Source organism: Podarcis liolepis (genome assembly GCF_965112155.1).
Source record: "Podarcis liolepis genome assembly, chromosome: 5".
Taxonomy (NCBI): domain Eukaryota; kingdom Metazoa; phylum Chordata; class Lepidosauria; order Squamata; family Lacertidae; genus Podarcis; species Podarcis liolepis.
In genome coordinates, this window is record NC_139556.1 from 18,271,088 (window position 1) to 18,283,513 (window position 12,426).

Below are 12,426 nucleotides of genomic sequence, written 5' to 3' on the forward strand. Positions count from 1 at the left end.
CCAAATCCTGTCTGTGAAGTCACCCCCACCCCCCAACCAGGCCTCAAAACCAAATTTCCCTTTTCTCTCTTCTAAAAAATCCACAGCTTCTGCTTTTCTCTGCTTTCTCACAAGATGCTGCTGCATAGGCAAAGTGTTACTTTTATCAGTATGAGAGAGCTTCAAAAAGGCTAATGAATAGACTATCAATGCCAAGAATACTCAGGCCTGGGAACTGACTCTTATTCGGTTGCAACACATCTTGGACACGCTGAAACGCAAGGCTCCTCAATCCCCTTGGCTTCTCATCCCCCTTTCCTGGGAAGGGTGCCAAGACTCCCAAAGACAGGAGCTTTCTGTTCATGCTCAGGAAACTCATCATGGGGCAGGGCTCCTGAGGTGGGGGAAAAGGGGGAGGGAACTGGAGGGGAATATATGCTCTGTGCAAAATGGCTGTGAACTTGTGCTAAGCTTGTGAGTTATCATGCTTGCTCCTTCTACCAGCCTGGATGTTAGAAATAAAGCTTTTTCTCTGAAATTATCCCTTGAGTGTCTGTTTGACTCCCATTTCCCTGACCCGGGCGCAGTGCTCTTCCAACCCGAGGGCAAAGCCTGAAATGGCTACATTTCTTGGTGCGTTGGCCGGGAATCGAACCCGGGTCAACTGCTTGGAAGGCAGTTATGCTCACCACTATACCACCAACGCTTATTCCTATTGAGATTAGATGAGCAACAGCAACTCTGATCTTTTGTCATCTGTTAAAAACATATTTGCTTTCATCAAGCATTTTTAGAGAATTGATTCAGTTCATTGTTAGTCATTTGGTGCTGTATTTTATGATTTTATTGTCCTTGGTAACTCCACCACAATACTTTTCTTAGGAGTTGGCAGTTTATAGATATAAATAAAGCTCAAGAACATGAAAGTTTCATTCAGAACCAATACACCACTCTATTTGTTTGATCCTCTTTAGCTCTTTCCAGACAAAACACGAGCTGTAACCATTTGCCCAGGTTCAGACTATGGCTTAGCTCATTAAATCACAGAAATAAAATCACTTCCATGGATCTGTACTTGAGTGTTGTATGTGTTGTTTTATTACAAAGTGTATGATACCATAAATGTTGTCCTAATGTAATAGGAGACATACTTTCTTATTCTTGATGTATAGGTGTCTCAATTTCATGTAAAGTACTGCAAACACCAATATGAACATTGAACATTCATATACACCCCTTCTAAATAACTTTTTCGGTTTTTATATAAAACTTTGCAGTTGTCAAAACACATTTAGATCCAGTGGCGCCCCTTGTCATGTAGGTCTTAAAGAACTTGTTGCTTTTTAAAGACAACATTGAATCCAGTTGGTTCATTAGGGCAGCCAATCACTTTTCAGTCATGGGTGGCTGCTATTTGTGAATAGTGTACAATTGCCTTGATGAACCAACTGGGCTGTGAATGTCATTCTTAAAGATACATGGCTAATTGGTTCATCCGGATAGTCGGCAGTTACAGAACCAACAAAGGTTTCTATCTATGCTGGTTGGACTGTCGCGTGAGAAGAAAGAAGCCATGCTTTTGGAATTGCTGTTGTCTGCTACCAATTATAAATCTTAAGGTAATGACCGGCCTACTCTTTTTGTGTTTTATGGTTAAAAATATGCAGCCATTTTCCCTACATGCCTATCTGTGCTTCTACCACTCTTTTGCCCCTACTCCAAGACAGGAAACATAAAAGAGGATCTTAGTGGTTGATCCTGGGAAATAGTTTCTTACTGAAATCAAGAGTTATGTTGTGTTTATGTGTCAGATGCTGGATAAAGTGAGGCTTTTCCCATTGAATGGGTGCTAATGGCCCACAAACATTGCAGCTTGCCAGAGAGAATGATTCCCCCTCTCTTTCCAATCCCTGTGTTATTCTGAGGGGTTCTCCCCCCCCCCCCCCCGAACCATTTTTTTGGAGGGTGGACATGTGGAAGATCCATTGTGCAAACAGATGTCTTTGTCCAGGGCTTCTGCTGATGGGGGCTGATAGCAATTTCCCCCAGAGACTTGATTTTTTTTTTGGTGAAATGTGGGAAATTTTAACAGCTGCATGCAAATATTTTGAGAGTTTTAGCCTTGGGAATAGAAATGGGCCAGGGCAGGGTATATCTAGCTAGTTTTGAATAAACTGGATGTTATATACCATTTTTAAGTTAGTATTTTGCAGAAAGTCTGCATTGTTTATCTGCTTATGTAGATTCCAGAAGGATTTTATCGCAGATTAAAAAGTTAATGATAGTAAATTGAGCTGTCCACAATAGTTGCATTAATGAGTTTTCTTCAATTTTGTTCCATTCTAGCCATAGTGCTTCTTTTCTAATTGACTAATCCACATGATGAATGAAATGAAATGCAGTATATGGGAGGGTATGGAGTTCACTGCATGCTTTGTGAGCATGGAAGCCCTAGATCTTATTCTTGCACTATTGAAGCATTCTGGATGACAGAACAGGTTGAAGCCTTTGTCTGAGATCTCGGAGGGCTGAAATTGAGATCCACAGCTCCCTTCTCCACCCCAGTCTGTCAGCTTTGATAGTATAGAGCTTAATTGATCTATTGGTTTGATGAAATTCCTTTACATATGCTAGATTAGTATGACAAAACTAGGAATTCCATGGTGATCTGGATTGAGCTTTCTAATTAAGATAGGTGATCGGGCTAGATTGCTGAATGTTTGTTCCTCTGGCTAACAGCTTGATTACAGACTTTAAAAATACATAGACCTGGCAGTCTTGGTCTAATGCCATATATTCCTTTGAAGAGAAGGCACCAGCTTCATTTTGTCTTGTAACAAGCAATTGTATCTAACAGTTGTCTGCTGCAGACATAATACTGTGCTCATTAAAACACAGCCGGCTTGGCTATTCTCCAATTAGGCTATAGATTCTCAAGGAATCCTATAGGATTAAGGATATCCACTGCTTAGACAAGATGGATATTACAGCATTGGAGTGATCTATTTAACAGGGACATGTTGTACTTATTTCAGATACTTCAGGATAAATACACGAGCAACCAAGATCAATGTTTTTTATTTACCTGCAACTTAGATCAATTATTTGGAATCTTTTTGGTAAGTTTAACTTAATGGATGTAACTTAAATCACACAACCAATTAACTAATGTATGCTGTAAGTAAATTGAGCCTTGTAGTTAATGTGTTGTTGCTTTCCGCGTACTTAGGTTGACATTTGTGAAGTCGCAAGTGACAGAGAAGAAGCTGCCTTCCTCTGTAAGAGCAGAAAGTCACAAAGTGTTGTGGTACTTTGTTGTACTGTGAGCTTCGGAAAGATTACTCCTACCTTCCTTTATAGGTCCAAGGTAGGAAGGTGGTGAATTTTGTCCAAAAGAATGCTACAGGCCAGAGTGCAAATTTGGGTAGCAGTTTATAGTCTACAGAATTTCAGAGTTATTTTGAAGCGGGTTATATATCCTTTAAGCAGTAAAGTTCAAACTTTACACCTTCAGGGAACAATTTCTACATTGACTTTTCTGCAACACACCCCTTGTACATTGCAGAGGATTATGAGACATGTTTTAGTTCATGCAGATAATGTAGGGCACTGGCCAAGCCCTCAAACTCTCTCAGCTTTCCTGAAGCTGTGCACTAGAAGGGAAGATTGGGAGCAGGGCATATCCTGCTTTCTTACTGAAAATAATGTTTCTTTGAAGAACCCCAAAAGTTCCAAGGAACCCCAGGACTCCCCAGAAAACAGCTTGAACAGTTTGCCATTCGGAGTGCCATTTTTAATAAACGCTCCTGTTAGCAAGCTGTTGCTCATGTTAGAAAACTATAATAGGTCTTGAAAGTATTAGCTCTTTGAATTTTTGTTGTATCTCTAAAAGTCAGGAACTTGAGCCCATAAATATATAGAACACATCAGTTGTCTGTATGATGCTGGATCTCCAGTAGTAGATATTTTCATATTGCTGCAAGTTAGTGTAGCTTGGTGGCTAAAGTGATGGAGGGAATCTCTGATTTGGGAATCTCTGATTTGAGTCTCACTTGGTTGCCCTAGTCAACCCACTGTCTCAGCCTCATTCCAACATCTGTCATATGGGGGAAATAATGCTGATTTATCTTGCAGGCTTATAAGAATTACAGCACAATAATTCATGTGAAGTGCTATGTAAATGTTGAGTGTAACAAGCCAGCATTCTGAGAGATGTCACACTTCTTGTTCAAACATCAGATTTGTTTGATAAATAGAAACAAAATCCGTTTGTCAGGAGAAGGGGTCTGTCTATATGGGTCCACAAACTGAGCTTTACCTTGCACATATACTTGAATTGTTGTTTGTTGTACATACAGAAAGAGTTCCTAGTTCAAAAAGTCAAGTGACAATATTAGAAGTTGACAGGGAAGAGAACCTTGATGCCTAAATTGTACAGAGATTTAATCTACACCATGATGAAGACTTTAAAATACTAGGAAGCTGTAATTATTTATTAGCTCTTTCATTGGATACTCCAACATGGTTGCACAGAAAAAAATACTTGCCTGGTGTTAGTGCTAACAGCAGAGTTCATATTATAAAAATACTATTAGTGTTGTGTGTATGTCATTATCTTTGCTCTGTTTTTATACTTAAGCTTCTTCATATTCTGAAGATTTTAACAGGTATATTGACATTAACATTCAGAGAAATACTTGTGATTACTGCTTCCTTGTTTTGATAAATCATTTATTTGGATTTTAGAAACTAAATGATGGTAAAGGTATGTTTTTGTAAACAAACAAACAGTTTTTTTATAGCTGTAGCTATGGATACATTTTAACACCGCTGAGTTGCTTGTTACATTTCATTAGAAAGAGCATGTAGGACAGAGAGATCAATAGGATTATCTTGGATTCCCTGTTGACGCCCTGCTTGAATTAAACCAAAAAGGTTTTTTTGTGTGTGTTGAATTCCCTCCCTAAAATTATTTTTCCATCTGGTCAAAAATAAAAATTCAGATGTGAATGTTCAGGACATCCTCCTATGTATCTATTTTGTGTAATGATTATGCTAATTTCCAGTTGGGAGAGTTCAAAATACAAATTCCTCCAATTCAGAAAGTCTCATCCCATTTTTATTTTGGTCCCATTGAATTTTAATCTGGCTTGAAGTGAGGTTCCACTCTACTGCTAGCCAGCCTTCTCTACCAGTTCAACTGTTCCTTTCCAAGGAAAAACTTAGCTCTGAAAAGAGAGATGAGTGCCTCTTGGTGATGTGGGCTTCCTAGGCATGTTTTGGAAGGGAGTGTGGGATTTGTAGTTTCCTCTGCTTTCCCAATTCAATTTGGATGGAAGAGAATCTAAGACGATCCTACTGGATTAGACAAATGACCCATCTAGTCCACAGCCCTGTTCTCACAGTGGCCAACCAGATACCTGTAGGAAACTTACAAGCAGAAGCTGAGTGCGAGAGAATTCACCCTTCCTGCAGATTCCATCAACTCGTATTCAGAAGCTTACTGCCACTGACCAAATCCCATGCTCCCTGGCAGGAAACAATATTTCTGAGCATGCTTGAAAGCAATAGCGTTCATTTAGAAATAGACCAATGTGTAATCTTCGGCGAGTTGTCCCAGTGACCAGTTACTCCTCCTTTTCTCAAAGTGAAGAGGTTGTGTTCTTCTGTTTTGCTTGAGAAACGTGTATGGGGAGTAGCAGAGGAAGGGGTATGTGTGAGCTTCATCCATTTCTTAAATAAGCTTTTTTAAAAAAGCTTGAGGAAAAAAATGAGTTTTGAGGCAAGCCAAGAAGAGTTCGCTCATCAGTACAGTGGAACCTCGGCTTTTGAGCATCTCAGAAGCTGAACAATTCGGAACCCGAACGTCAAAAACCCGGAAGTAATTGCTTACGGTTTTGAATGTGCCTCGGAAATCAAAGAGCTTTCGAGGCGCGTTTTTCATTTTTTCCCCCCATTGACTTTGCAGCCAGCCCATTGATCCTCAGTTTTCGAATGTTTCGGAAGCCAAACAGTCTTGCAGAATGGATTATGTTCGAAAACCGAGGTTCCACTGTACTTTGGTATGAGAAACTTGAGAAAAATATTCTCCAATGGTCTTTGATGTTGCTGTTTGCTGTGGAATACTCATTTTACTGTTGCTTTGAATGACTATTTTTTTAAAGGATGGGTTCTAAACACTTGTGGCTGATTGCATTGGTGACATATTTGTGATTTTTGCCTCCACCTCTTCTGCTAGGTTACTTACTTTCTAGAAGAGAGGGACAAGCAGGATCTCCTGAAAAGCCACTCTCTGATCTGGGTCGTGTCTCCTACTTAGCCTATTGGAAAAGTGTCGTCTTGGAATATCTCTATTGCCATCATGAGAAACAGATCAGCATCAAGGGCATGAGCCGAGCAACAGGAATGTGTCCCCATGACATTGCCACCACCCTGCAGCACCACAGCATGATAGACAGAAAAGAAGAAAAGTCAGTAAACATTATTGTTGCTTGAGTAGCTACCTTCTGAATTGCATTTGCCAACCATGTTGCCTGCTTCCGTTTTATACATTTTGCTAGCTTTTGATCTCCCTTTTGCATATGAGAAGCCCGTATGATGAGGGTTTACAGTCACAATTGTGCCCGTGGAGGGCATTCTGAATTCAGAGAGGCTCCTTCATTGGAACTGCATAGACAGAGAGTACAGTCTCGGCAAGATAAAGGCTGTTCATAAGCATAGTGTTTCCTTCAGCCATTGTGGCTTTCAAAAACGAAAAAGTGTCAGTGCAGTCAGGTGACTGCTGGAATATATTTCCACAACCTGTTCTTTCTTGGGAATCTATGCCCTATAACGATCCCACGTAGTGAGAGGGTAGCACTTGCCACCGTCTTCTGGGAAAGAGTCTTTACCTCCCAGGAGTATATATGTCAGGCACCAATCTGGACATGCCCCCTTACAAGGTAGACCTTCTTCATTGGAAAGCACCTTTGAGAGAAGAGTCTTTCAATCCAGAACAGAGTAGGACACCCACGAGTTGTTTCCCTATCTCCCAGCACGCACACATATGCCCCTCATTCCCAAGGAGAGACTTGTTTTCTAGAGAAAGAAAAAAGATTTACTGGAAAGTTCAACAAGCATCTGTCCGTCCTTCCTTCCTTCCTTCTTTCATTCCTTCCGCACCACCATTTTCAGTGTGGATATCTAAAGAATGAACTGATCTTGCCAATTCATCCATCCTCCCACCCCCCATCTTCTCATTTGACTGTTGCTGTTTCACCAAACCTCAAGCTTGTTTCTACTAGGTAACCTGTTGAACCTGTTTTGACCTATTCTGGCTTCCTAGCATAGTTATGCTATGATGCTTGATTCTGTGGCTATCTTAATTGTCTGTAGGCTTCAGGCTGTTTTGTTAATGGGAGTAATAGACTGGCATAAATGGCTTCTTTTCCATAAGCTGCCTTGAGCACACTCCCATGGAAAGGTGGATCTGCATTTAATTAATAAGCAAGCTCCCAAATCGAAACTTGTTATAACTAAACATATGCTTCCATCTGCTTTGTGTACATTTTTATATTTCTTCATATCTGATGTGTTTAAATTGTAGATTTATAGTAATTAGAAGGGAGAAACTGATTTCAAACCACATGGAGAAACTGAAAACCAACCCACGCATGAATGAAGTAGATCCAGAAAGCTTGAGGTGGACTCCTCTTTTGGTTCCTAATGCAGCAGTTTCAGAGGAAGAGAGAGAAGCTGAAAAAGAGGTAATAGGGGACACACACTAAGTCTTCTAATGTACATCCTAAACATTTAAGTGGATATGTCGTAAGACAACAGGGGTAGCATATTAAGTGATTGGAGATGTCCTAGCTGCTCATACGGCAAGCTGGGCAATGGCACAGCATGCTCTTGGGTTTATTTATATAGCTCCATTGATCTAGATAGTGCTACATAGTAGCATAAGGAACTGACAAAGCTTTTACTCCAAGGAGCTTAAGATCTAAATTTAGACAACGGTGAGGAAGTGAGACCGAGACAGTGGAAATGAACCTGTGGAGAGGAATACGAGCAAATGTCATTGCACATTATGGGGCTTTATTTCAATTGGGGAGGAGGCCTTAAGGGTTAAGCCAAAGACCTCATGGAGGGAGGGAGTTTTGAGGTGGGTCTTGAGTAAAGAGTGATAGAGGAACGATACCATGTAGAATTAGCATTGTGAATCTTCTAAGAAAGAGTTCTAGGCAAGAAAGAGCATGACAAAGAATTGGCAGGCTAGTTTTGTTTTAAGAGAGTAGAAAAGTAAGGGCCAGGAAGAGAAGGATGAGGATAAGAGAGTGGCGAAAGATTTTATCAGCAGAGTTGTGGATAACGGTGAGCTGTTTGGAATGCGATAAGCAAGGGCCAGAAGGAGGGAGGCTGCAGTAGTCAAGGCATGAAGTGGCCAAGGTATATCCCAGAATTATAGCCAATAGGACAGAGAGAAAGTGTGTTGAATTTTCATTACTATACTATCTGGTGTGAAGGGGAATGGCTCTGACACATGATATGAGCAGCAAAGGAAGGGGAATAATCAAAATTAAACAATATTCTGTTCCTTGTTTCACAAATGGTGCTGAGATATAAAAATAGCACATTTCAAGAAGTAAAATAGTATAAGCTAGTGGACTCCAATACTATCTATTTGTTTGGAAAAAATGCTTGAGAGAGAAGTTGTAAACCTTGGAATTTGGAGTGCAGGTATAAAGCCTGAAAAACCTGAAAGATCAATATGGAATAGTTTTTATTCTGCCCCCTACCCCCTTCTAAAGTGTTGTTACATTCATGGACTGGAGCCAGTTGGGTACAGTGCTCAAAGGCTTATTGTGTCAATCAATTATTTTGTGTTTATGAAGTTGTTCAAAGTGATCCATGTCAGAGGGCTTGTAATGTAGTGCTAGAAGAACTAAAATCAATTTGTTGCTTCATTAATAGTGCTAAATATCCCATGAAACGCAGCCTTTTGGGATTTATTATCCAGTTTTAGAAAAACCACTAGGATGAATTGGCCTAGATGCTGTTGCTTGGGTAGCTTTCAGCACTAATCAGCATTGACTTATTGTAACTTTTTTTTAAAAGCTGAACTAAAAGAATAACAGCTAAGCACTGTTTCGGTGACCCATTATTTTAACCTCTCTGCCCCTCAGGCTGAGCGACTGATGGAACAAGCAAGCTGCTGGGAAAAGGAAGAGCAAGAGCTGTTCTCCACGAGAGCTAATAGGCAATTGCCTGCAAAAGTGCAATCTAAAAACAAGTATCTGCGACCTCCAGAGAATATAACAGTATTAGCAGAGCGAGGGCAGACCACTGATCTGCCAAAAGAAAGCAGTGGGGAGGAAGAGGAGGAGGAGGAGGAAGAAGAGGAGGAGGAAGAAGAGGAGGATGTGGATGGGCATCGTCAAAATTCTCCTCCAAGGCTGGCAAAGCCTCAGATGCTTGCTGTGAAGAGAAAGGTCAGTTGTTTTTTAAATTGGGGTAGACTCCACTGTTACAATGACAGTCCAAAGACACTTAACAGGACTTTGCACGGCATGGACGGCATATGTTTTAAATAAGTAACTAAATCTCTTTGCAATAATCTATTTCACAGAAGACAAAGCATGCCCAACAGCTTGAGTTGAGAATAAAACAGAAATGTAGTCTGACCATTCTTTTGATCCAACATTTTTATTCTGTAATCTGATTCTGAATACCCATTTCACAGAAGCCGAGCTGATTAATTTCTCCAGATTAGCCCTAAATTCCTTTCTCTACTAGAGGGGCCAGTTCAAGGAGTCCTGCTAGCACAATGGGGCTTCCCTCCTGCATGCAGCCTGAGCACCCCCTAAATCCACTTACGAGGGCTGGCGGAGAGGAGATTGTTCCATCTGACAAGCGGACGTACTTGCACTAATTAAGCAATCATAATAGTGTAGCATTGAACTCCACCTGAGGTCTTTCAGATCTGATTTTGGGGGTGGAAGCATTTACATTTCCCTTTCTGTCTTACATGCCTTCCTTTCCTATATGTTGTCTTAATAATTTTCATTCCATTTAGACTTTTACCAATAAAATCAAGAGCTGTATAAAAATATTGCCCTCTGCTGGTTGCCTGTAGTGTTAATTGTAATTATTGCCATTCAAATACCATATATTTGTTTTTTTGAAGGTTCAGTATGCTATTCTATGGCATAGTAGAATTCAGGAACACAAAAATAGGAGGTTAGGTATTAGCATTAGGATGTGTCTTATGTGTCTCACCCCAGTCCTAAATTAGCCCTGTCTGAAGAAGTACCTTCTAGTCTTGGCCATGTTCCCTCTTTTTCTTGCTAGCTAAAACATTGACGTGCATAGTCACACCTTTTGCATTGGGCATTAACACAAAGATAACTACCCTTTGGTCTCTTTCTCTCACACAGTAACAGTTTATAATCCTAAATTAATTCAATATCCACTAAACTGTAAACTTCGAAATAGCAAAATAACTGTCTTTAGCATAGCTTTAGTTGGCTTTCAGTATTTACAGTATTTAGAGAAACTTCACTGTGAATATTCTGGTTACATTTCTGTGTAATCTAAATTGTATGTGCAGCTAGAGTTAAATAGATTAGAAATACACATTGAGGCAACTGGTACTGTTTTGGCACCAGTAGGTGGTGTTGCCTTAGTCCACATTGTTCTTCACTGTGGTATATACTGGTATTGGTGTTCTTATTCAGTAAAGTGTTTGGTGGAGATGTTAGCATTTCACAGCAGCTCCCAAAGCACATTAGAGCTGTTTTTGAGTGAATAACAGAGATTGAGATTTAAATGTTGTAAAGAGGAATGTATGTAGAAGAGTTAGCTGGAACAGAGCCAGTGACATTTGAATTGTCATGTAGGCTGGACTGCCGTGAGTATACATCACAAAACTTGTTTGGTTTAGCAGAAAGGATGTTGGTTCTTTGCCCAACTTTCACATTTCTAACATTATTTTTAGAGACCTTTCATCTTGAAAAAGAAAAGGGGTCGTAAACGCAGAAAGATTAATAGCAGTGTTACAACGGAGACAATTTCTGAAACCACAGAAGTTTTGGATGAGCCCTTTGATAACTTGGAAGAAGAGCAGCCCGTGACACAGCTGGAGCCCACTTGTGAGATGGATGGGGAAGACGATGAATCTAAACCTGGGATTCCAGAAGCGTTCCAGTGTCAGTCCGAGGAGAAGGAAGAAAATGAGCTGGAAGAGGAGGAGCAGGAGAAAGACAATCACTGTTACCAAAATGATACTCCATGCAGAGGTGAGTACAAAATAGATTTTGTCTGCAGTTCTGTATACATAGACCTGGAAGCAAACCCCAATGAATTCAGCGGGACTTGCTTCTGAATAAACATGCATAGGATTGAGTCTTCCAGTTGTCTTTCACAGGCTGTTTTCACATCAGTTCAAAGAAATCAGACTTGCGATAGCTTTGGTACCATTTGTTAACATATACTTTGCAGCTTCTTATTTAAACTGCGAAGCCCTTTTGACAAGTGACACTTAGTCCTGTGTCTTGCTTTTATTGAAAGGCTGAATAGCTTCTTAAATTTTCTTTCTCCCCTTTCCTTAAACTGCAATTTAGCCATTTTAATCTGTAAGGTTCCTTTTCATATTCTGTAACCAACGCCTTTGAAATTTCTTTCAAATTGAAGAATGCTTGGTCCTGCCACTGTAGAATAAAACAGTTTTCCTTCAGTGGATGAGAGGTTGGAATATTCTCTCCTCCACTGGGTAGGGCTGGCCGACCATAATTTATATCATCTTCCAGTTATCCCAGTGTTCACTAGGAGGGCTTGTCTCTTGTGCTTTTGCTCCCAATGCACAACAGTGGAGTGGGCTGCTTTCTTCTGCTTTCTTTTTGGCCTTCCTTTGGCCCGTTCCCTTACTTTCCCCAGACCTGTTAGTTGGCAGGGAAGGAGGGAGACCAATGTTTAGGGGAGCAGAAGCTACAAAGCTAGCACAGAGAGAAGCAGCCACATGCCAGCAGCTTGCTCTGAATCAGGTAAAAGGACTGGGTAATCGGGATGCAGCAAGCATGCAAATTGGCTCACATAGAATTGAATGGGCCAGAAACATCAACAGAGGGCTACGTTGAGTCGGAGGAATGTGATGCAGCCATTCTGAAGGACTTCCTGTAAAGGACCCCCACAAGTCGGTAACTTGATTCTTCCTCTTGATTCTAGGGTCTCTGGAGTGTGCTCAGATGACTTGACCCTCTGGTACTGCAGTTTCCTAGCCAGTAGAGTGTCTTCCCTGTAGTTCCTTGTAGTCATAGGCAGTTGGAGTCACCTAGAGAAGCTGCTCCTTCCCCAAGTACAGGCAGCCAAAGATCATGCAGGTTGCAAAGCAGGCACAGAGATCTCTCAATGCATAGATGTCCCTAGGATATTGTTAAGTTCAATGGTTGTGTAATAGAGTGCGTTCCCTGG

At 40.7% G+C, this 12,426-nt stretch overlaps 1 protein-coding gene across 15 annotated transcripts in view; it reads left to right on the forward strand.

Moving 5' to 3' along the window:
* KAT6B (lysine acetyltransferase 6B) overlaps positions 1–12,426 on the forward strand; it is an 86,992-nt gene that overhangs the window by 67,368 nt on the left and 7,198 nt on the right. For all 15 annotated transcript variants that reach the window (XM_083502303.1, XM_083502308.1, XM_083502299.1 and 12 more), the window contains 4 exons: positions 6,218–6,449; positions 7,565–7,724; positions 9,144–9,449; positions 10,955–11,255. In XM_083502303.1, the coding sequence (XP_083358429.1) occupies positions 6,218–6,449; positions 7,565–7,724; positions 9,144–9,449; positions 10,955–11,255 (999 nt within the window). The remainder of the gene's footprint in view (positions 1–6,217; positions 6,450–7,564; positions 7,725–9,143; positions 9,450–10,954; positions 11,256–12,426) is intronic.